General features: G+C 38.0%; 2 protein-coding genes across 2 annotated transcripts; one reads left to right on the forward strand and one right to left on the reverse strand.

Moving 5' to 3' along the window:
* The first annotated feature begins 1,078 nt into the window (after nucleotides 1-1,078).
* On the forward strand, nucleotides 1,079-7,019 carry LOC140941291 (uncharacterized). The gene is made up of 6 exons (XM_073390274.1): nucleotides 1,079-1,293; nucleotides 3,372-3,437; nucleotides 4,036-4,121; nucleotides 4,971-5,088; nucleotides 5,713-5,771; nucleotides 6,031-7,019. The coding sequence occupies exons 1-6, from the start codon at nucleotides 1,111-1,113 to the stop codon at nucleotides 6,134-6,136; spliced, it is 618 nt and encodes a 205-aa protein (XP_073246375.1). The 5' UTR covers nucleotides 1,079-1,110; the 3' UTR covers nucleotides 6,137-7,019.
* A 55-nt stretch (nucleotides 7,020-7,074) lies between these two features.
* LOC140927869 (uncharacterized) lies at nucleotides 7,075-21,529 on the reverse strand. Its single transcript, XM_073377601.1, has 17 exons — nucleotides 21,236-21,529; nucleotides 18,678-18,788; nucleotides 18,193-18,219; nucleotides 17,135-17,245; nucleotides 16,426-16,533; nucleotides 15,852-16,157; nucleotides 15,395-15,523; nucleotides 14,744-14,872; nucleotides 14,511-14,627; nucleotides 14,333-14,368; nucleotides 13,672-13,704; nucleotides 12,816-12,931; nucleotides 10,392-10,578; nucleotides 9,922-9,979; nucleotides 9,300-9,351; nucleotides 8,482-8,675; nucleotides 7,075-7,531 (listed from the first exon to the last, which is right to left on the reverse strand). Exons 1-17 carry the CDS (start codon nucleotides 21,321-21,323, stop codon nucleotides 7,405-7,407), a joined length of 1,929 nt encoding a protein of 642 aa, XP_073233702.1. The 5' UTR covers nucleotides 21,324-21,529; the 3' UTR covers nucleotides 7,075-7,404.
* Between the last annotated feature and the right edge of the window lie 746 nt (nucleotides 21,530-22,275).

The raw sequence follows: 22,275 nt of genomic DNA on the forward strand, positions 1-22,275 counted from the left end.
ACACGTCCAATATTTAAAAGGTCAGGTGCATCAGAAACTCTCGGTTCTAAGTGAAATTTATCAGACCACGTTAACCTTGACCGCAGTCAAACGATGTATATCAAAAGCTTTCTCGAAGTTTTATGTATTTCCAACGTGCCTTTACCTTACTGCTGCTGAGAGTTTATCAAAGAAGTCATGTTCTAAAGATGAAAACTGAACTGTGTCCACTTTGCCACAATGAGAATAAATTTGCTGGTGTATCAACAGACAGACGATTTACCACGGAACTGATGCTCTGTGCATAGTGTCACGAAGCTGGTTTCAGTTGTAGGAGCAGGTGTTCAGGTGAGCAGACGTGACTTAACATCTTGTAACTCGAACTTGAACCCGAATCCCAAGGCCCGAATCCCGAGTAACACCTCCAGTCATGTCCAGTTTCCCTTGCACTTTGCACCTCTGCACCTGAAGGTTAAAGCCAACGACACAGTACATCGTCTGTTCGCTAGCTCATTTACATTTAAATGTAAACGTGTGAAAATGCGTCCACGAAGATTTCTTGGCTGGGTAGACTACCACATTTTCTTAGGTATGGGGCTACGCTAGCGCGCTCGTGTAGCCCCGCCCAGAGATCAGTGAACTCAAAACCAGCACCGTTTTCCGACAACCTTTCTCGAAATAGCTGTAGATAATTCTTTACGCACAACCCTTAGCGATACCTTCGCGGGAAAAATATTAAAATTGAATTGAGACCAAAATCTACATTTTCTACCCCTAACAAGACGACGAGCATCCAGTACTTTCACCCCCCGGATGACTGCCTCGACGGAAAGAGGAGCCTGTTGTGGGTGTACATCAAACTTATTTGACTCTCAAAAGAGTTTTTCTATTTTCCATTTTTTTCTGCATTCCAGAAAGACAAACGCAAAGACAAAACTAAAGAAAAAATGACAACAACAACAATGACAACAAAAGAGCCCTGCACAGGCGCGTGGAGGAATGCGCATAGTGAGGATGGATGCGCGTGTCGATGCGCGTGCGATCGTGAGTCCAGGCCCAGGTTTCTCTCTTACTTTTTTAAAAAAACTGCTTGAAACTTGAGCCCGCGTATCAGTAAGGAAGATCGTCGATATGGATTTGGAAAATAAAATTTCTGCGCTAAAAGATTTTGCATCTTTTGGATCTTCATCAAAAGGGGGTCCATCATCAACTCGGAGTAATCAAAGCCCTCAAAGTACGAACTCTTTCTCCGCACAAAATGGTTGGGGAAATTGGTTTGCAAAGGGAGAAAAAGACCCATTTTTGCCGTCTTTGGTAAGTGTCTACCAATTTATGGGCAGAATACGTGCCTTTCTGTGTCATACGTCCTAAATTTGCTTAGACTTAAATATGTTTCAGTTCTTTTTCGATTTTTTTACGAAGAATATTGAAAATAATATTAATATTAAATTGACAATAATATTAACATTATTGTCGCGGAACTATGGAAGAAAGAAATTGTAATTGACTTTACAGATTGTTTAATGCTTTAATGTGACTTCCCTGCATTTTAAATGTATTTACTATAGATCCTATACTTTGAGGATGACCGCTTTCAAATGGGGGGGGGGGCTGGGCACCAGGGGGGGGCGGTGTGTACTCCCATACATTACCTACACGGGTATGTGCCGCCCAACGGGGTCGTGATTTTGAAGCTCCTGATTTAGAACGGGGTATCAGAACGAGGTATCCATTTCAGAAGCATTTTCTAGAACAGGGTATAATATTTCGAACGCATGAAATCTCCAGTTTTGTAAGCACTCATTTGAAATAATTCAAGGACAGATTGCTTTTAAGAATACGGTTCAATGCGTTAACAAGCAAACTGTTGTACTCTTGTTGCACCCTAGAACGGAGTTTAAAAAATTGGCTCATTTCTAGAATGGGTTATCAGTTTTAGGGTGAATTCTAGAACGGGGTATAAAAAATTGGCCCATTTCTAGAACGGGGTATCAATTTTAGGGGAATTTTTTTTAGAACGGGGTGCCAATTTGGAGTCCCGAGCAGCAGATACCCACCCAAAAAATACCCGAGTGCCCCCCCCCCGGGGGGGGGGGGGGCGGGTGCCGCTGGAATTGACTGATGCATAATTTGTATTAAATTTCCTATTAAAATAAGTAAAATTAGATTAATTTAGTTGTAATTGTATTGTTTGGTAATACAGTCGACCTAACGACCACCTCTCTACAATGGGAACCTTTTTGGCAGACGTTCCATACATTTGGTCTTGTTTAAACCTCTGCAATGGCCACCTCTCTACAACAACCACTTTCTTTTGTCCCCAAGGTGGCCTTTGAGGAGAGGTTCAACTCAAGGTCTGAAAGTGAGTGTCTGAATCTTGAATCACGGGTTAAATTTCTCTACATTCATGAACCACGTTAGAGTCATTTCATGAATCACGTGATTAGATGACGAACTGATCAAGTCCATCAATGATTCTTAGTGTTTGCTGGGCTACTCAGGCAAGAGTTATTCTTAAATGACTCTGTGATCGAAATGAATCAAAAAATATATATTCTGTGATCAAACGGGTGATTCTCTGCTTTTTGTTTAACGACTACAAAGTTGACCGGCAATGAATTTTAAAGCTATAAAGTATAAAATCAAAGCTCTGTAAGTTTTCACTTTAAAAGGTTTTAACTTAGAACCCTCATCACGACACTTACATCTGTTTTATTGGTAGAAATCGTGATTCACAGAGTACAATGTCAGAGGATCACCATCGTCACAGTGAATATATCATTCCTGAATCATGACTTTATTTCATGAGTTTTCTCGATTCACACTCTCTTACTGGTCAATTCATGGATCATGCAAAACCTCTTCCAGACCCTTTCAACTGTACCATGTATGACCAGGTATAGAAATGAGAATACCAAAATAATGTTGTTGAATGTGAACAGCCAACTGGCACCAAATGGGCCAATGTTGTTCTTATTACTATGATACAGGATTTGTGCCAAAGCAATTCCAAATGATCTCGTGCCATCCCCTTTTTTCTCCATTTTTGACCAACCTAAAATGTTAGCATTTTCAAATAAAATGTTGTTAAACCTTGTTTAATTTTAATAAATTCTTTTTATATGAAAAGTGAGCACTGTAACAGCATTTCCAGGTACAGGAGTTTCAGTGGTGTATCCTTTTTGCTTTTTACTGTGACATCGTACATCATATGTTCCGTCACAGCAAAGATGGTGGGGTTTCAGGGCTTCTATTCTCAGACTTTATGTGTTTTTTTTACCTTTTTTTTTTGTCATCTGACCAACCCGCTCATGCTGCTGTCTAATTGTACATTGGCTTGTTTGTTTACATGTTGTTTGTGATACTAACCGCTTACACCGTCTTGGCTGCAGACTCGAACTCAAAGAATCACAGGATTTTTCATGTGCTTGTTAATGGGAATTTTCTGTTTTGTCATGGTAAGATAAAGTAATTTTTTAATGATCACTTGATTTGAATAGTGTCATTTCTGTTGTTCAAATATACTTTATGTGAAACTTGGTCATAACTGATACATCCTCAAAAACAAAAACAATTCATCCTTACAAGAGGTTGAAAATTCAGGCTGCTAACACAGCTGTTTTCCATTATTCACATTTAATGCCTGTAATTTAATGGGTGTACTTTCTCTCTTTCTTTTTAAATACTACAAGTAGTTGTTCTCATTATATTGCGAACATTGTCATGTGATTCCCTTACATATGCACATAAATTATCATGCACATGTACAGTATTTGCCGTAAAGGTTTAATTCAAATCTGGAGACATGCACTTAACATACAGAGTTGTTACATATACAGTCTGGAATATCCCTAAATTTAAGGACAGGGCCAACTGGTCACGCGACACTTTTCAACCAAAGAGAAGGCGCACTTTTGTTTATCGAAACAAATCAAAACACAAATCATAACATCGCCCCACTGATCATAGTATATATACAGTGATCGGTATAATTTGAGTATATGTAAGAGGAAGTTGGGCCATTGTCTTCTCACTTTCTTAAACTGCCTTTTCTAGGCTGGCTTTATAGCACCTTTCATGCTGTTAAAGGCCCGGAAGTTTGTGCTTCTTTACACAATGGGAAGTTTGTTTACAATAGGAAGGTAAAGTGAATGTGTAAATACAGTAATTTAATTATTAATAAGTCAACACGCTTATACTCGTAAAATGTGGATGATATAAAAAAGGTACTGGTTACTTCTATGACTATTCAACTAACAATAAATAAATAAATAAATAACAGATACATAAAGCCCTTTTAGTGAAAATAGTCCGTTCTTAAGAGTACAAAGTAACATTTTGTATTGAAAACTCCAGTGGGGTCCGTTGGGGAGATAACCCCCCCCCCCCTCCTCACAGTGTATGTGAGGGCATGGACAGTTTCAGGAATATCAGGAAATTTTAAATAATCTTTCCCCAATGCAATAAACAATTAACTAACAGTGTTTTCTTATTGTTGAGTGCTCAATATTATAATATTATTATTGACAAGTGTGTTATTTTTTAATTCATTATTGCGTTCAGGGTTTGTACTGGTCATGGAAAACCTGGAAAGGCAGGGAATTTAAGAGTTTCATTTTCCAGGCCTGGAAAGTCATGGAATTTAATTGTCGGTCCTTGAAAGTCATGGAAAATTAAAGTTTTGTTTGGTAGTTTAGTTGCTGCAGATGACAAAGCAAGGACAATGTAAGATAGAGAGGATTAATTTTATTATACAGCGCAAACAGCACACATTGTGGTGGACACCAGAGTTTGTGTCTGTTGAACTGCTTAAGTAAAAAAATACCCCCAAACTAGGAAAATTGTGAAAGTTTTTGAAAGTGACAACTAAACCTAAGGTCATGGAAAACTTGAAAAAGTCAGGGAAAGTCATGGAATTTGGAGAGCTCAAAAGAGTACGAACCCTGTTTTTATATCAATTATACCATGAATTTCTGTCTGTTCTCTTCCAGTTTTTCATTTCTTTGGGGACCAGTTAATCATGCAAAACATTTATGTTCATTTGGAAGGCTTCCTTTTACAGCTGCATACTTTGGTTCAATGTTTGCTACACTCTACATGGCCATGATTGTAAGTGTATTTAAATTTCCAAGAATACTGTTGCTGGCTGCTTATTAACAATAAATCTAACTTGTCATTGACATGTTAGCACTTGGAAGAAGGCTGTTGCTCCCCCCCTCCCGCCAAATTCCCGTCATTTCCCTACTATCTTCCACTGTTTAATCAGTTTTATGGGGCTTGTCCTCTTTGTTGGATAATGGCTTATGTCTGGCTTGTCAGGAATTGCCACTCAACGGTCTCTATCAAATTGCCCAGTCAAAATATTTTACAATAGTAGGCAGGATAACCAAAGGAGCAGGTGGCAAAGGCCTGGATTTAAGGCACCCGTCCTTCATTTGAGTACCCTAACCAAACCGAGGCCGGAAAGGCTGAAAAAATTTTTTTTTTGAGATTCCCCCCCCCCCCCATCTCAGGGTCTGGATGACCAGACTCCCCTCTCCCCTTATCTGAAGGTCTGGATTTGCCTCTGGAGGCCCTTCGATCTACCTAGATTAGTCAGGAAGTCCCAATTTATCCAGGAAGATCGAGGGGCGTCTGCTCACAGGGTATCATTTAAAGTAATGCAGTTGTTAATCTGGAAATTTAGGATCCTGGAGCTACATGTACGACTAATATTTGGTTTATTCTTTTAAGGTGAAAAGCACAGTTCTAACAGCAGTTTGTGCTGTAGTACAGATTCTAGCTCTTATATGGTGAGTTTAAATTCTTTAAGTCTTTAAATTACTTGTTTACCCATATCTAATACTAACTTCAGTTGTAACACTGAGAAATTTTGTAACTGATGGGTAAAAACCCCAATATTAAGCAGATTAATGTCCCCATTTTATATGAACATTCAGGGGTACTTCAAGCTTAGTTTAAAGAACATTCACCTTTAAGATGATGGGATGTCGTGGTTGATGGGTTGTTCACAGTGCCCTCATTTGTCACTGTATACCTTGTTTGTACTAGGTACTTTGTCAGCTATATTCCTGGTGGTTCTACAGGCATGAAGTTTTTCACCAAACTGTTCTCATCTGCCGTGACCAAGACCGTTTCCAGCACTCTCCCTGTGTAACAGTCAACTATTCCTGGTGTTGAATGTCTTAAGGGCACTTGATGTTTTCTAGATCATCAGTAAAGCTTCAAAGTGCTAGATGTCATAGTCTTTTACTGAACAGGCTATTCCAATCCAGCAGATGGTTCCTAGAATATGCAATTCGTGTAGTTGGGTTGTGTCCAGCTTTGGTCCGGGCATCTGGTGAAGCGATGCGTGCTTTCATTTTTGTGTACTTAACAACCGCACATACTGTCAAGCACGATTTCCATCTACTGGCAAGCAAAAACCAGATTGGTCCATCTACAATGCCGCGGTTTGAACTCTAATCTAGATTCTACCATAATACCAGATTACATAAAAATTTGGACATTTCGTGGAAAACATAATGCGTCCAGAAAATGACCTCTGTTTGTCAAACCAGTAGCCCGAAAGATGAAGACATAGTACTCTAACATAATATTGTAATAGAAATTAAATTTAGGAACTGAGAAATATATGATATTTATTACATGCACACGTTTTAAAGCTGCATATGGTTTTAGATAGCCAAGTAAGTTTACATTCAATCATATTTATAATTATTGTAAGGAAAAAGCTTACAGAAAATATGAGATTCAGTGTAAATCAGTATCCACTGGATACACGTTATCAATTACGTTAACTATTTGACTGAGATTCATGAAGTGGATTTATAACCCCATCAATTTTTAAACATTGTTATTAAGTTTCATCCAGGGTTATTCCAGAAAGTGTTTTGCATATCGTGCTAAAATATAAATTAAAGATATGCTGTGCATTTGAAATCCCTATGGCTTGGCTTTACCAGACAAAGTGACCGACCGATGCCGTTATTGTGAAGTCGTTTGAAAGAACGGGCCTTTTCCTTGGGGTTGGCGCGGAGGCTGCCCAACACTCCTCGTCCCCCGCCCCCCGCCCCCCCCCCCCCCCTCCCGCCCGAAAAAATAAAAAGGAAAACATTCCTAAACTACTGTCCCGGTATTCTGGGATTACTAAGATTTATTTGGTAGTATACTATCGTGTTGTACTTCGTTTCATGACACGGTTTGCCTTCCTGAAACTTCGCATGAGGTTGGGGCAACAATATGTGACTGGCTGAAAATCCCAATTGCTGGTTTGCACGCGACATGGCGGCCATATTGGTGAACACGAACAAATGCATTTCTCTCCAATAGGAACTAACTCCATTTTCGTGTAAATTCATCGAAAATAAATTATTGTATTGACCAACAACATGGCCGCCTTGTCACGTGCTTGCAAACCAAGAATTAAATTCTTGCTCTTGATCGCATTATTCTTCGAATACTGTTCTTCCAGAAAGGCGACTTTGGTTTCTCCCACGATAAAGAAAACATGGCTTTAAAGTCAAATGGCTTGAAAAATTCCAGGCGATGGCTAAAAAGAAATAACAAGGAAGTTAGTTGATGAATGTTTTGCCAAAAATTCAATTTTAGTTATTTGTCAACCGCGCGCCCAGTGAAATCAAACTGTCATCGGCCAGAGTATGTCACGAGGAAGGGTTACCAATTGATGTTGTCAGATGTTTTAATCAATAACCTTTTTTATTATACATTATACTCACTATCTGTCTTTTCATTGGCTACAGCTAATTTTGGAAATCAGAGCAACCTACAGATTAGTTAGTTATCTGCTAGCAGATAACTGACTAATCTGTAGGTTGCGCGCGCATTTCATGATTTCCAATACCAATATCAATTTAGGTTCCTTGCGACGGTGTGTTGTCGTTATTTTCTTCAAAACAACGTATAATAAAACAATTTTTAGATTCGGTTTTTTTGATATCCTAAATAATCAAGGTCTCGGTAAGCCTGTTATAAGCCTCGGCCGTCGGCTTGGCTGATTACACTTACCTCGACCTTGATTATCGCGGATATCACAAAAACCTCATCCACTAATCAGTGTTTTTAAAATTTCCCTTAAGACAAATGAAAGTCTCAGTGTTTCGACGAAGAGGATACTCGAATTTGAGAAGTTTGTTTGAAATTCGCCGGACAATTAAAAATAGGGAAAGAGCTGCACTTTTTTTTCACTCGGACTACTAGATGACAAGCAGTTCAAAACTTACTATGTGTCGAGTGTTCGTTTTTAAGACAGTATGATTATTATTTAGTATTTACGAACAGCTTTCATCGTACGATGGCTATCCATTTTTTCGTAACCTTCGAAATGTTTCCAAACTCAACACCCTAACTTTCTTAGGCAAGTGTTAAATACTCATCGATAAGTGAAAACGTTTTTTTTGTGTGGAAAAGATAAACAGTAAGCTTTTGACTAGTCAATGCATAATCGTATAATTTACGATAAAATGCGATCATTTCACTCACAAATCAGGATCGCTGACATCAGCCGATGCAGGATATAATGACTCGTATCGCCGATTGACCCCAGACCCGTGAATGGCATATGCATTGATTCTTCCCACATGTGGTGGGAGGTAGTCCATCGGAATTGTCGCAGTACCATTCCATGTGTTCTTTGTGCGGTCAATTTGTGCTGTGTACTCTATAGGCACCTTATCCTGAGATAAGAGAGAAAACGACTTTTTTCGTTAAGACAGTGAGATACAAACCAGTTTGAAAAAAATATGAAATTAGAAAATAAGTGAACTTGTCAATATTGAAAGTACATTGAGAAGAGCTTGCGCATCAAAACCCAAAAAGGCGTCAAAGTCACTGCACACCATGTGTTGAATTTAAAAAGAAAGAAGCTTTTAATTCAATACTGGTTAGTATTTAAAACAAGCAATCAACTTAATTAATATTCGGAGTCTTTTTTCCGTTTGATTTTTCCAAACTTTTTGACTTGCTCCTTGTGTCAGATTACCCTGTTCAGTCTGTGCTTTAAAGCAACGGTATAACAAGCAACAAAAACGAGCAACTTGTTTTGTAACATTGCAGCAAAATGAATCGAAAAGCGGTGTTGTCCGTTTTACCCCCCCCCCGAATCACTTGTTTTGCAATAAATCAGGTTGTTGCAGGTAGCGGAAATTTGTTGCAAAAAGTAAAACTACTCTCTACTTTCTGCAACAACGTTTCGCAACCCAAATCAACTTGATTTGTTTTCGTGGGTGGTAAAACGCGCAACATCGTTTTTTTAAACACGTTTTGAGCAATCTGTAAGCTCGATCCACATGTGTTCTTACCAAAAATGGCTTCCTTACTCCATTCAGTAAAAGAAGCAAATGTTGTCCATGCCTAAAAAGGATAAAAGTCATAAATCTGAAGTTTGTTAAACAGTGAAACCTCAATATATACTAGGACTCCCGCATGATACTAAGCGACAGCCCGGTTTAACGAGTGACATTCGTCATTGATTTGGATATGTGTCGAATCCACTTGGAAGAGAAATCACGTACAAGTTTTTTGCACAGACAACAGGTTTATTCCTTATACTGTAATTTTCTGATTACACACTTGAAACGCTGAAGACTCCGAGGGAGAGAGTCAAAAAAAACTGTACATTTCTGCTTTATCTTGATAGTGTCTTATAGTGCGTGGCTGCTTATATACCCAAAAATGTGATAACCGCCATTTTAATATCTCCACGCAGTATCGCTCTGGCTATGGGCGGAATGCAAAACAGTCATTCCCAGCTATGGTGTAAAACGAACCTGATATAACGCATTCTATATATAAATTAGTATTATCCCAGAACGATCGAATATTAAAACAGGATACAATACAATTATTAACTTATTAATAGGATATAAATGAAATATGGATCTGCAAACCAACGTAGATAAGACAATCTGAAAAGAGACTTACGGGCTCAACTCGACTTCCAAGTATTTCTCGTTTTTCCCAAGAAAAAACACCTCGGCAACTAAAATAGTCAAAAGTATAGCATATGGTTGAAAATTCAAAAATGACAGGTTAAATGATATTGAAATGACATCAATATAAGCTCCTTTAACGTGTTTAGCTCGTCTCATTTCTGAGAACCCTAATAAAAAACGCCTCAATGATTTGTTGGGCTTTAGCTACCAACGATGGTTTCACTGTCATATACAAGCAACCTTTCCTTAAGTTGCGTGGTATGGAAGTTGATCACGTTTATCTTTTTCTTGAAAATTGCAAATGGCGGGATCAAGAAAATTGCATCCAGTTTAAAATAACCCAGCAAAAAATGTTGCCCTTCCATTAATATTTTCCAAACACTCTTGTAAACCAGACCTTTTTGAAGCTGCTCGAAGTACTGACACTTAAACTTTGCCTTAAAACAGCGAGGATTTTACCTTCGTAGTTCCACAATCCGTAACAAGCGCTTCCGGCCGCGCATGGTGGTGGCCCTGGGTCATTGAAGAAAGGTCCACTGACAGATACGAGTAAATTACGAGAGTCCTGGGCACTAATTTGGAAGACGATGGGCGCGTGATTGATTGGGGCACCATTCCATTCAGTGTTGATCGAAAAATTGTACTCCTGGGAAAATACAATACAATACATCTTTAATCCATATTGTCCACGGTATATGCTTGAGCTGCGTTTATGAAAACTCAGAGGAAGTTTCCTCATATCTTCATCTAATCTTCTTTATTAAGATTTTCAATTCTAACGTTGTTAATAGCCATGAGTAACTATTGTCTCCTCCTGATTTTTACCTAAACACAGTTGAGATTCGCCTGAAATCGTGTCAGAGTTAAAATTTTTGATTCATGTTCGGGAGGCAAAACCGACAATAAAATGAAGAGCAGAAGCGATCAACAGGTACCTGTTTCTTCACGAGTACCAGTAGCTGAAAAGTTTGTTTTGATTTAGCTCTAAAAGAATCGGAACCCAGACTATCCCCGAAAAGCATACCTTCAGACAAGACTGAACGGTGGAGACAGCTAGAACAGAAAGGGCAAATGCAATGGAAATCCGCCAGAACATTACTTAAACGTCTGTAAAGAACTGGTAGTGTTTGTCGCAAAACACGCCTTCTTCGACTCTAAGTATCACTATGAAATGCTTGGGCATCACCCCAACGTATTTTGTGCATGAATTTATAGATACGCTGTAGCACACTTTGAGATGGCACTTTCGACTGATGTACAATGTCAAATGTTATCCTTTTGGTTTCACAACTGTGTACACAGTATAAAGACCATGACATCATGTTTGGACAGACACTATCGTATGAAAAGTAGCTGCTGAACATCTGCTGTGAAGTCTGGTACGTTTCTTTAAACAGATAAACAGCTGCAGGGAAGGTTTTTGGAAGGATAGATAGATAGTTTAATTATCAATGCTTTGCAGCCCAAAGGCTGAATTGCGTATTTACCAATGATGCGATTGATAAAATGGTATATAAAACTAGGTACCGTAAATAAGAAAGTATAAAAAAGATGATAAAAAGTCTAAAAATCTACGTATATATATATATTATCAATACAAGATCTAATCATACAACTGTTCCTAAAACGATCTGTCTGGCATTTAGGTACAATGAAGCATCAGTTGCACCTTAGAGCATAACGTGACGGTCCACTAAATGGTATTAAACTGTTCAGACGGTGTTCAGGGTCCTTTACAATGGTGTCGAAAGTATTACTACATAGCCCTGTGATGAAATCTACTGTAGGAACAATGTTCACCAGTTCGATAGCCTCCTGGTGGGGCCATCCTGGGCATATTATAGACATTGCCCGCAGGGGCGTAGCTAGGGGGGGGTGTCCTGGGGTGCCCGTGACCCCCCCTTGGTAGGCCTTCTTTTGAGCAAACAACCTACAATATTCAGGTAGCGAAAACGCCATGACAATATCTTGGCCGTAAAAGCCATTGTTGAAAAGCCCACTTTTTTAAAATTTGTTTTTTTGTGAAGTATTTTCGTCAACGGCTCTTGTCTTTAGCTAATATGGGCGTGGAAGTCGACATGACAATCTGGTGAGTAGCCTCTGTGACCCCCCCTTTGAAAAATCCTGGCTACGCCCCTGGCCCGCTTTTCAACTCGCACCAACTCTTCTTTTAGGTACTTTGGCAGGGCATAAAAAAGGGGGGTGTAGCGTACGTAAGAACAGAGCGGTATACAAGCAGAGTAAAAAGTGCACATATCCTGCCAAGGAACTCTCGATCTCTTTAACTGCACCAAAAAAATACATACGCTTCGACGCTTGGTTGATAATGTCACTAATATGATCGTTCCATGTAAGGTTGCTCGATATGGTCGGACCTAGAAGTTTAGCACTAGTCACTTTCTTTAGCTCATTACCATCTACTACAATAGGCGCAAACTAGGGCTCATCCTTTACAAAACATATCCTGAGCTCCTTACACTTGTCGCTATTGAGTTTGATTCTATTCTGCATAGACCACTCCGCAACCTTATCCGCTAGGGTTGCGTCTTGCGCAAATAAAGCTTTTATTTCGCTTTCGAGCTTATCTTACTGTACTGTTTTTCCACACCACTGCAAACTGAAATTGTTAATAGAAACCGTTCCTATCTTTTTATCTAGTTCATCAAATGTATTATAGGAATTAATAATTTACGTTGTGTGGCGTTTCCAAATTTCTGATTCATACGAAAAATGAAGTTATAGTCAATAGCAAAGTGGACAACGGCAAACGTTGACTAGTCATATGGCAAATATACTCAAAGGTTCTACTGAGGACGACGTAAAAAATGGCATATGTAAGAAGGGTGAACTGTTTTCTCGATGTAAACTGCACAGTCACCTTACCTTTTCACAGAACTGGCATGCTTTTGGACAGTTGCGTTTCATGAACCGTCTTTGATAAGTACAATAGTTCCTTTTAGCAGCAAACATTTGACACCTCCTCCTTTTATCGACACAATCTACGGACAAGAGCAGTATGGTAGCTTTGACGGTTGACGGTTAAATTTTAGAGCTTTTGACGGTTGACGCGTAGAGTTATTTAGAGGAAATTTAGTCCAAGAGTTTAAGAAAATATGAATTTCTGTTTTAAGTTTTTTGAGGTTGTCTTAGCCTTTCACTTATGAAATTTTGAAATATTTTCAGATATAAGCAAGTTGTAACGTCTAATAATGTCTAAAGCACGTAGAGAGAGTGTTTTGAGAACATGGAAACTGGTTTTTCCAGTTGAAGATTCTTCAGAAGCCAAAATTCTGTGAAGATCAGCTGAAAAGGTGAGATTTGAAATACCTGGAAACTTCTTGACGGTTAATATTAATCTGTATTTTTGACGGATGACGGTAAAAAAATTACCTTTTTGGCAGCTGACGGTTAACCATATTGAGACCCTCTAATTTCACTGCGTGTATTTCATTTCTTATACTGAACTACACATTGGCAATATTTCATGACAACTATAGTCATTAATTCACCAATTGCCTTTTCACTCTTAGGATGATGTGATCGTTTGTTTTAAAAAACAAAACGGCATTAGACGGAGCATAGTGTGCCCCTAAAAATTGCAGAATCATGCCGCAAGTATCCTGATCATCTCATTTGCTAGTAATTACAGCATGGAGTCATAGACCTGATTTGAAGAAAACGTCCTTTTGCTCTTAGAATGTTTCTTAATAGTTACGATATCTCAGCTTTTATTTCTTACCCCTAAATGGTGGCGCCGGTGGCAAGACATCCTCTATAACGCAAGAAATATGTTAAGATGGTACTAATTACTCATTTGAATCTTACACTAATCTTCATATTTGTTGTTCGTTCAGCTTTTGAAGTCGCATTTTATGATCCCGAAAACGCATCTCCTTTCTTTATATTTAATTTCACATACAAAACAACCCATCGAAACTGAATTTAAATTTCATTTAACACCAGGGTAGTGTTGTTGAGGACAAAGTCCAATGATATGTTGTGACCCTCAAGCTGGTATTTTAGCTCTTTTCATCTCTCTCTGCCAACTGAAGGGAAAGTTTTGGTATTTCATAGTTCTAACATTTTGCAAACTAAAGGTCAAGGGATTTGTTTCTATTCCAAGCCCTTCAACTTCTCCACCCTCTGCTAACTTGAGGGAGCGCTTTAAAAACCAAAAGGAAACACTTAGTATGGCAGCAAGCAAACACGTAGGCAGCTAATTATCTAACATTTCTGAAATTAAAATATTTATTATTTTTACTGCAATACTTAGTAGCCATTAATTTCATGCCTTTTGTCAATTACAGTTTTATTATTATTGTTATTATTATTATTATTATTATTATTATTATTATTAAATGTTATGTTAGTAATTAAAAAATAAGTTATGACTTAAATACCGTTTGCCTCTGTATTGCGTGAAGCGTTGCGGCTCTCTAAGTAAAGAGAAAGAAGGAACAGCGATCATAAGTTTGTTAGACTGCGTTAATCTCCTACCGATCCTGTGTTTGAAAGCCCTGTTTAGGTTAAAAAAAACTCGCCTCATTGTCTTGTATGATGAAATAGGATACATCTTACCGTTGCACAGATCACATGACTTTGGACAGTTTGTTTTCATAAACAGCCGATTGGAAAAACAGTAATCTTTGTTATTTTCCACTAGTGCTGAGCATATTTCCAAAGCATCAGTACACCCTTAATAATGGAAAAGTAAAATATGTTAGATAACATTGCAAATCCCGCCCAGTGCCAACAAGTAAAAAGAATGTACTGAACAAATGAAAGTTCTGTCTTTACTGGTTTTCTCATACCGCAATATTCACATGTGCTGGCACAATTTTCCTTCATAAATTCAGGCTTTGTTTTGCAGTATTCCTTGTCCCTTGTGATAAGATCTCTGCACTCCTTTGGCATTTTATCCTCACAATAAAGATCCACATCTAATCGAAAAGAGTACTAATCAGTGAAAGATTTAGCATAATTGCACAAATAAACTTCTGAGACACATGCATTTATCGTTTCTTTACAAACGTCACTCCCTGACTCTACATTTAGTTTGTATTTTCATCCCTGCTATGTTTGAGTATGTTGAATTATTTGTTTCAGCCATTTACACGGCCCCACTAGCATAAGTGCTATAAATACCCCTGAGGGTAAATAAAGGAATTATTATTATTGTTATATTTATATAAATCTTCACCTCTTACAGTAAGGGGGCCAATAAGTAAACTTTGTGACATTGGGGCCCCTTTGTTCGCTGCTAATTTCATGCCAAAATATATTAAAAATGTCTCACCATCCTTTGAATCACTCTGTAATACTTTGCTTTTTGGTAAACATACAAAAATATAACAATTTTTGTTTATGACCTTTACTCGATTTGAAGTAACGAGTGTAACGCAGACATTTTAAATATTGACATGAAATTGAAACTTCTTCGTTCACTCATTTATTGTTCATACCACATAATTTGCACGTCTCAGGACAGTTCGTCTCCATATATTCCCGACGATCGCTATTTCTGCAGGATTGCGGGTCGTCTGCAACTATCGAAGCGCATTGCTCTGGATTGACGTCCGCACATCCTGAAACTGTCACACCATTCAAGTTAGCTATAATTTCTTGGCAATATTTAATGGAAATAAGTAAAAGGCAAGTGAAATTTGTACCTGGAAAACAAAATAAAATGTCATGTGATTGAATTTTAAAGAACTGGAAATATAAGTGCTATGTGAGCCACAAACCCGCTGAGGAGTTTGAGTTTTAAAGCATATTTGACAATTTTTTCTAAGCAGCTCCCCAAAACACGGCTTTGTTTTGTAGGACGTGTATCACTTCTATACTGCTACCTTTCGGAAAGATCAAATATACAATACCTAAATATGTATGCAAAACAGTTAACTGTATTTAAGAAAATACCTATTGGGCCAGGAGGAAGGGTGTTGCCTGTTGTCGGCTTTCTAGTTGTACGTGCCGTTGTAGCGACCGCTGCGGTTAATAAAGGCAGTGTAGTTGCGGAAGGTTTAGTCCACGTTGTTTTAAGAGTTGGTGTAATGCCAGTAGACGAAGATTTTGGAGCTGGCGTAGACTGAGTCGACATAGTTTTAGGAGATGGAGAAGAATCAGTTGACGAAGATCTTGGAGTTGGGGTAAAATCAGTTGAAGAGGATTGTGTAGCTGGAAACAAAGTTGAAGACGATGTAGCAGGTGAAGATGTTGAAAAATCTTTTTTTTTTGAATTGAAAAAGCAAAAGTATCATTATTAGTGAAAAACTATGAAAAATCTATCTTTACTAGGTGCCTCAAAGTAAGTCAAGGTGTTTTAAAGTAACAAAATCCATGATCAAAATAATCATCAAAGGGCCCAAGCAGCAACACATTTTAGGAATGGCCTACTGATGGACCGTTTCTTGCAGTTACATAATTGTAGAAGCAGCAGTTGATCTAGAATATACTTTAATTGTGTAAAAAAAAAAAAAAAAGAAACACTTACCACAGAGACTACAAGACATTCTACAATATTTGGTCAAAAACGTTGATGTCCGACACTCCTCTGGACTGGTGATAAATGAAGCGCATTCTGGCAGAATGTCGTAGCATGCTGATGAGTAAGTAAAAGTTCAATAGCATTTTAGAAGAGGAACATCGTTCTCTCATCTCAAAGCATGCACGTGTCTGTAGCTGTGAATCGAGCTGTTTTTTTTTCGTTAGATAGACGTCTTTCATTCTTTTAAATAAGGTATCGAATTCGATTATAGAAGACGATTAAGATAATCTACGAAGAGTGTAAATGAAAATAAATAGGCTCCTCAAATTCATATTTGTGGCTCTTTTACTTTTTTGATAAAGGGCCTTTCTTGTACGACACAAAATACATTTCTCCAGTAAGGGACTGGAACCTACCCAGGTGTTGTAGCGGCGCTGTTTTAATTCTCCAACTTTTGGATGCTACTTTAAAATCTTCTGACACCGAACTGTTTTGTAGAAAGGAAAGGCTAAAACCCATCTTTGTATAAAGGAACGAAAAAACAAACAAACAAATATATTGTGTATAACATTTTTTTTCACAGTTTTAGGAAAGTTACGATTCTTTCACTGAAATGCTTCACAAACACGCAACGTTTATGTTACGAGTTGAGGCCCTTATCCCAGAAGATGTCTAATTTTTACAGTTTTACATACAGACTTTTACAGGAACTTACAACAGTAGCCGCACGTTCTTGGACAGTACTTCATAAAAAAATCTTTAGCTTGGTGGCACTGAGACGAGGACTCAATATACACTGCGCAGTCTGATAACAAGTCTTGGCAAACTGTTAATTGAAAAAATATATCGAAAAAATTTAAAAAAAATTCTGACACCCTCAAAACCCGAATCAAGCCATTTCAGCCAAGTATATGTATTATTCTTTCAAAATATTTCCCTGATTCTGATTGGCTAAAAGCACACGCATAATTCACCATAACAAGTTACTGATGACCAAATTTGAAAGAATTTTGTGTTAAACGAGGAAATGACGTCAAAAATGCAGCGTTCTTGCAGGTTAATGCACCGTTAATCGAGAAGACCTGGGGACGAGGTTGAGGTTGAGGTTGTTTTGGTTGTGAAAACAAAAAATGGCGGATATTTCATTCGTTTCTAGAGTAAGCACTAGGCGAAATTATCGCTAAAAACATGGCAAGAACAGCAAGAAGACAACTCGAAGGGCGACACTGGAGAATATTTGCAGAGCTGAACGACCCTAAACGTGCACTATCGAAAGTGAACTCAACATCGATGGAGGTAAGCATGTTTTAGCTTTGTTTTTAATCAAGGAATTATTTTGAGTGAATAATAAAACAGTTATCGAATTCGGCTTTCGTATCATATGAAGAATTATGGAGATCTCGGAGAGTGTTATCCGCCTCGGCCTACGGCCGCGACGGATAAAACCGATAAAGTTCTTCATAAGATACTCAGCCTCATTCATTAATTGTTAAGTATGACACTTAATTACAGCCATAGTCATATTATGGCCTTTACGGTACACAAACTGGTTATCCACCTTTTGAACAGCTGGGGCCAGTTCTTTGGTTTATCTTATTGTGTAACTTCAATAAAAAAAAAAAGAAAGTCACAGCCTTAGAATGCAAAATAGTACATAAATTTTTTTGTAGATTATAGGCAGTGGATTCTTCGGGAAATTTTGTGATAACATTATCAGTTTTACTAAACTTGAGTATAAGCTCAGTCATGCAGGAAGCAGGCCATAGTACTCACCTGACCCAGGAGGGGGAGCTGTTGTACCTTCGAAAACAAAAAAGAAAAGAAAACAAATAAGTCTCTTAGGAAAAACAGTTTGTCTTCATTCTTTTTTGAGGATTTTAAATTAGCGTTGTCGGCGAGCATCATAATCACATAATTTGCACCATGTTAATTACGCTAAGATGAGAGTTAGAATTAACTATTTTGACTACTTTTACGAGACAGCTGACTTGGCGTCTAAGAAGATCATCATTCTCTAACGACTAATCATCAGTGGTATGCTTTAAGTGATGCGAACACACAACAGTTTTTGACTCCACAAAAAAACGCTGTGAGAATAACAATTGTGGCAGTTAAGAAAGTAGTGTATAGGGGGAGGGGACTTGAGCCACAACCAATACAGGGACAGATGGATCCCTAAGTGACTAGAGTTGACCACTTGCAATGGTGGAAGCGCCCTAGCTCCCTCCTCCATAAGACTACAGAACTTGTCTACTCACAGTAGTTGCATGATTTAGCACAGTACTGTCTGGTAAGGCCACTGTAGGTTTCACATTCATCATTATCAAGGTAATCAGAACAGTCAGGTAACTGGTCTTCACATGGCTTTCCTGTCGAAAGAAAACCGATATCGTACATTTGTTCTTCATATCACAACAATTTGTTACTAAGTTAAACTTTCTTAACGCCAATGTCAAACAGGGTTGAACGTGGTACCGTTGACCTCTATTTACGGTCATGCCTAAAATATAGGAAACCGGCATACAAGCATTTTATTTGGCCATGATAAAGAGACAGTAATCCTCAAAAACTCTACCATCAAGAAGCTCTTAAGACACCACAGTTTTCATGAACTTGACATCAGTTATGCAAGAGACGCATGGGAGACCAAATCTGTTTAAACTTTATCGCTTTATTTCTCAATTTAAGACTCTTAATTCTTCAGAAGGCCAAGTTTCATATTGACGCCGTCTGTATTTTACGAACACTGATGCAAAGGACATGTTTAGTAAGAAACGCAGATGTCTACTGTCACTTTAAATTTTAGTGGCCAGCTAACAAAACTAAAATATCGCTGGATTTCGCATGGGCCGAATATCTAGTTTTCACAGGTGGAGTTCCATAGAAAATGATCATAGAAAACTTTTCAATTTCACTTCAACAAAGTCACGTGATTTTTTATTGATCTTCACCGAGGTATTATATATATTAAGTATGTGGTTAGTAAGGTTAAGAATAAGAGTCTAGCGGTTTATTATAGTATCTGCCGCGATTACGTCCTTTTTTGTCGCTTTTTATTGCCGAACTGACCGCGGAAATGGTGTTCGTTATTCCTTTGAACCGCCCAGAATGGCGGTAAAACTGCAACTGCAAAAAATATCACCTTATTCCTAGGGTGGGGGGGGGGGGGGGGGGGGTACTCCTGGGAATTTTTGGTGGGGTGGTGCCACCCGATTCTATAAATCCTGACCCTATTTCAGACCAAAAAATGTTATTTTTCACACCCGTTTTCAGACCTGGCCTCTAAGAAAGTATGTCATCATTTACTTAGATTAGAACGTAGACAAAAAGATTTCTTAAAATACTTTCTAATTTGCATATTTCTCTTTCTTTCTTATTGATTTGGAATTGAAGCGATAAATACGTTCATACATTCCCGCAGTTTTCTCGAAAGCTATACCCGATTCCTGACCAAAATGGGTAAAGTCTATATTCGTTTTCAGACCAAAACAGCGTAAAAACCATTCCCTTTGGGGCGGCACATACCTACATGGCTTGTATAAGGGAGTAGCCCCCGGGCCTTATTCTAAGTTATCTTAGGAATACTAAGTATTAAAGACATTTCTTATTGTAAGTGGAAAGTTCAAAATAATTCGAGTTGGCAATTGCAGTTGGGAAGATGTTGAAAACATCTTGCGCTAATAAATCAATTGAATTTTCCAGTTTTTTCTTCCTCCTTTTCAGATATTATAAATTTTAGATTTTGGCATTAGCTGAGATTATCTGCTGGCTAATAACTGTTTTTCTAAAAAGCTCCGCTAAGGCTGATTAACATAGGATTCAGTTTATTTTATCTTCCTCTGTGCAAATTGTGTATGATAAAAGCCTTTTTGTAAAATGTTTAAGGTATTTTACATTTCATGTTTCAAGCAAACAAAACTATTGCTTCTACTGTTCAACGAGATTTGATACATCGCTATCCTCCTAAATAACTACTTAACTCCCGTAAAAAGCGCCAAATTTAAGATAGGATGACTCTCTTTATTTGTTTAACATGGATAAGAATGATTCCTTTTTTTTTTATCAGGCCGACAAAAAAGACTCAATATAAGCATATGACATTGTGCTAAGAACATTTGGATTTATAAACAGTTAATGAGCTTGGTGACACATCACGAACAACTTAAACTAATGCTCTCAAAATACTAACAAAATAATTTACGTTAAGTATGCTATGGGCAGTATGGTTCAGTTCCTAAGCAATAGGCGAATAACCAATTGAATTGTTTTTTTTGAACGGCACATCACATGGTCTGTCAATTGCCTTAAGTATGTTACATGCATAAATTATAACGAAAATATAAAAACATTGTCGCTTCAGGTATGCATTGTAGCAGACTGTCTTAGACTAATTAAAAAATTCCCTTACAAGATTAATTAAAACTGGAAGGTAAATGCCTTTTTTCTAAGAATCCGGACAGCGTAACGCTTATTTCATCGTTTATAAACCACTATTGAATAGAAAAGGATGTGGATTTAGCGTGCAGTTAAAACGGATAAAGTATCCTTTAGAGATGTGGGTGACCATCCGTGAGACTGTAAAGTCTTTGGTGCTCAGAGTGCTGAAAACTGGCGGAAGGAGACAACTTGAATTCATTTCAGTCTTCAATGACCTTTCAACGGGATTATTTCCCAATACTGCCGTGAATTTGTTGGCAAGCTAAGGTGTTAATGATGGAAGAGATAACAGAGTTAACAAACTTTATGTTTCTCTAAAATAATAAATATTCAAGCACGATGCCTGCTGCATTGAAAAATATGTTTACTATAAACATACCTTGTGCTAAAGCCTTCCACGTGCCAAGATGCTGTGAAGAAACAGCAAGGAGCCATAGGCGTGAAAAGAAGATATTCAACAAGTTCATATCTCATAACCTTTCATCAGAGTCCCCCACTTGCTTCGCTTTGCAATGAAGAGCAGTGATATGCTCGATTAAACATGAGTCCCGCCAAACGTCTCATTATTAAGTGTCAGCGAATACTGTACAATAGCTAACACCGGAAGTCTGCCATCGAATCCTGTATATAAATGTGAGCTCCAATACTTGGGACATATTCATAGGGTTTGAGATTTTGACTTTATCACAAAAGCCTTAGAGATGCGCGTGAAAACTCCATATATTTTAAAATTGTCCATCGCGTGCAAACTGTCAATTGTTGTGTGTGTAATTTAATTGTTTTGCCCTGTTCAACTTAACGGATTTTTGGTCGAAAAAGGAGTATACGTGCGTACAAATGTGCAATTATCACTCAGGATATGGTCAGCGAGTTGATTACACATTTATAAGACACCGCACGACCAAACTGCGGTAGCCTTTTTCGGCTGTTATTTCATTGAATTAAAAGGCTGTAAACATAAAGTGTGGCCAACGTATTTATTAATAGCCTTTGTACTGAACTTGTAGTCTTAATGGCTCATGACACACCTTCTTTACTTCCGAAAGTTAATATCGCTCCTTTAGCTTATTAAACAAACTTTACAAACCGCGTCAGTTTACACGAGGTACATTTCTGTGTAAAAGCTAAGCTATGGCCTATTCAAAGGCCGGTAAAGGAGAGGGTTAAGAAAACCAGAAAGCCATAATCTCAACGGGTAGGAAAGTTGTGAGTGTACATACGGAAACCATAACCTTTTAAGCTTCTGAGACGCAGGAGATTGTTTGGTGTCTTTGAGCCAGGCCTAGAAAGTAGTAGTTTCAGTTAAGACAGTAGGGATATTTGGTCATATCCAGGATAGAAAGTTGGTATTTCAGGTTCCGGGCATAAATAGTAGGGGTTCTATGATAGAAAGAAGGGGTTTCGGTAAGAGATATATAG

Source organism: Porites lutea, chromosome 1 (assembly GCF_958299795.1).
Source record: "Porites lutea chromosome 1, jaPorLute2.1, whole genome shotgun sequence".
In the NCBI taxonomy this organism is placed as follows: Eukaryota; Metazoa; Cnidaria; class Anthozoa; order Scleractinia; family Poritidae; genus Porites; species Porites lutea.

Bases quoted from the DNA above. Each gene is read 5' to 3' on its own strand.
- LOC140941291 (XM_073390274.1), top strand. From the start codon at position 1,111: ATGGATTTGGAAAATAAAATTTCTGCGCTAAAAGATTTTGCATCTTTT. The intron at 4,122-4,970 runs GTAAAGTGAATG...GTTCTCTTCCAG, and splicing joins AGTTTGTTTACAATAGGAAG to TTTTTCATTTCTTTGGGGAC. The intron at 5,772-6,030 runs GTGAGTTTAAAT...TGTTTGTACTAG, and splicing joins CAGATTCTAGCTCTTATATG to GTACTTTGTCAGCTATATTC.
- LOC140927869 (XM_073377601.1), bottom strand. From the start codon at position 21,323: ATGAACTTGTTGAATATCTTCTTTTCACGCCTATGGCTCCTTGCTGTT. The intron at 18,789-21,235 runs GTATGTTTATAG...TTCTTTCGACAG, and splicing joins GTGGAAGGCTTTAGCACAAG to GAAAGCCATGTGAAGACCAG. The intron at 15,524-15,851 runs GTATTTTCTTAA...ATGGTGTGACAG, and splicing joins CCTTCCTCCTGGCCCAATAG to TTTCAGGATGTGCGGACGTC.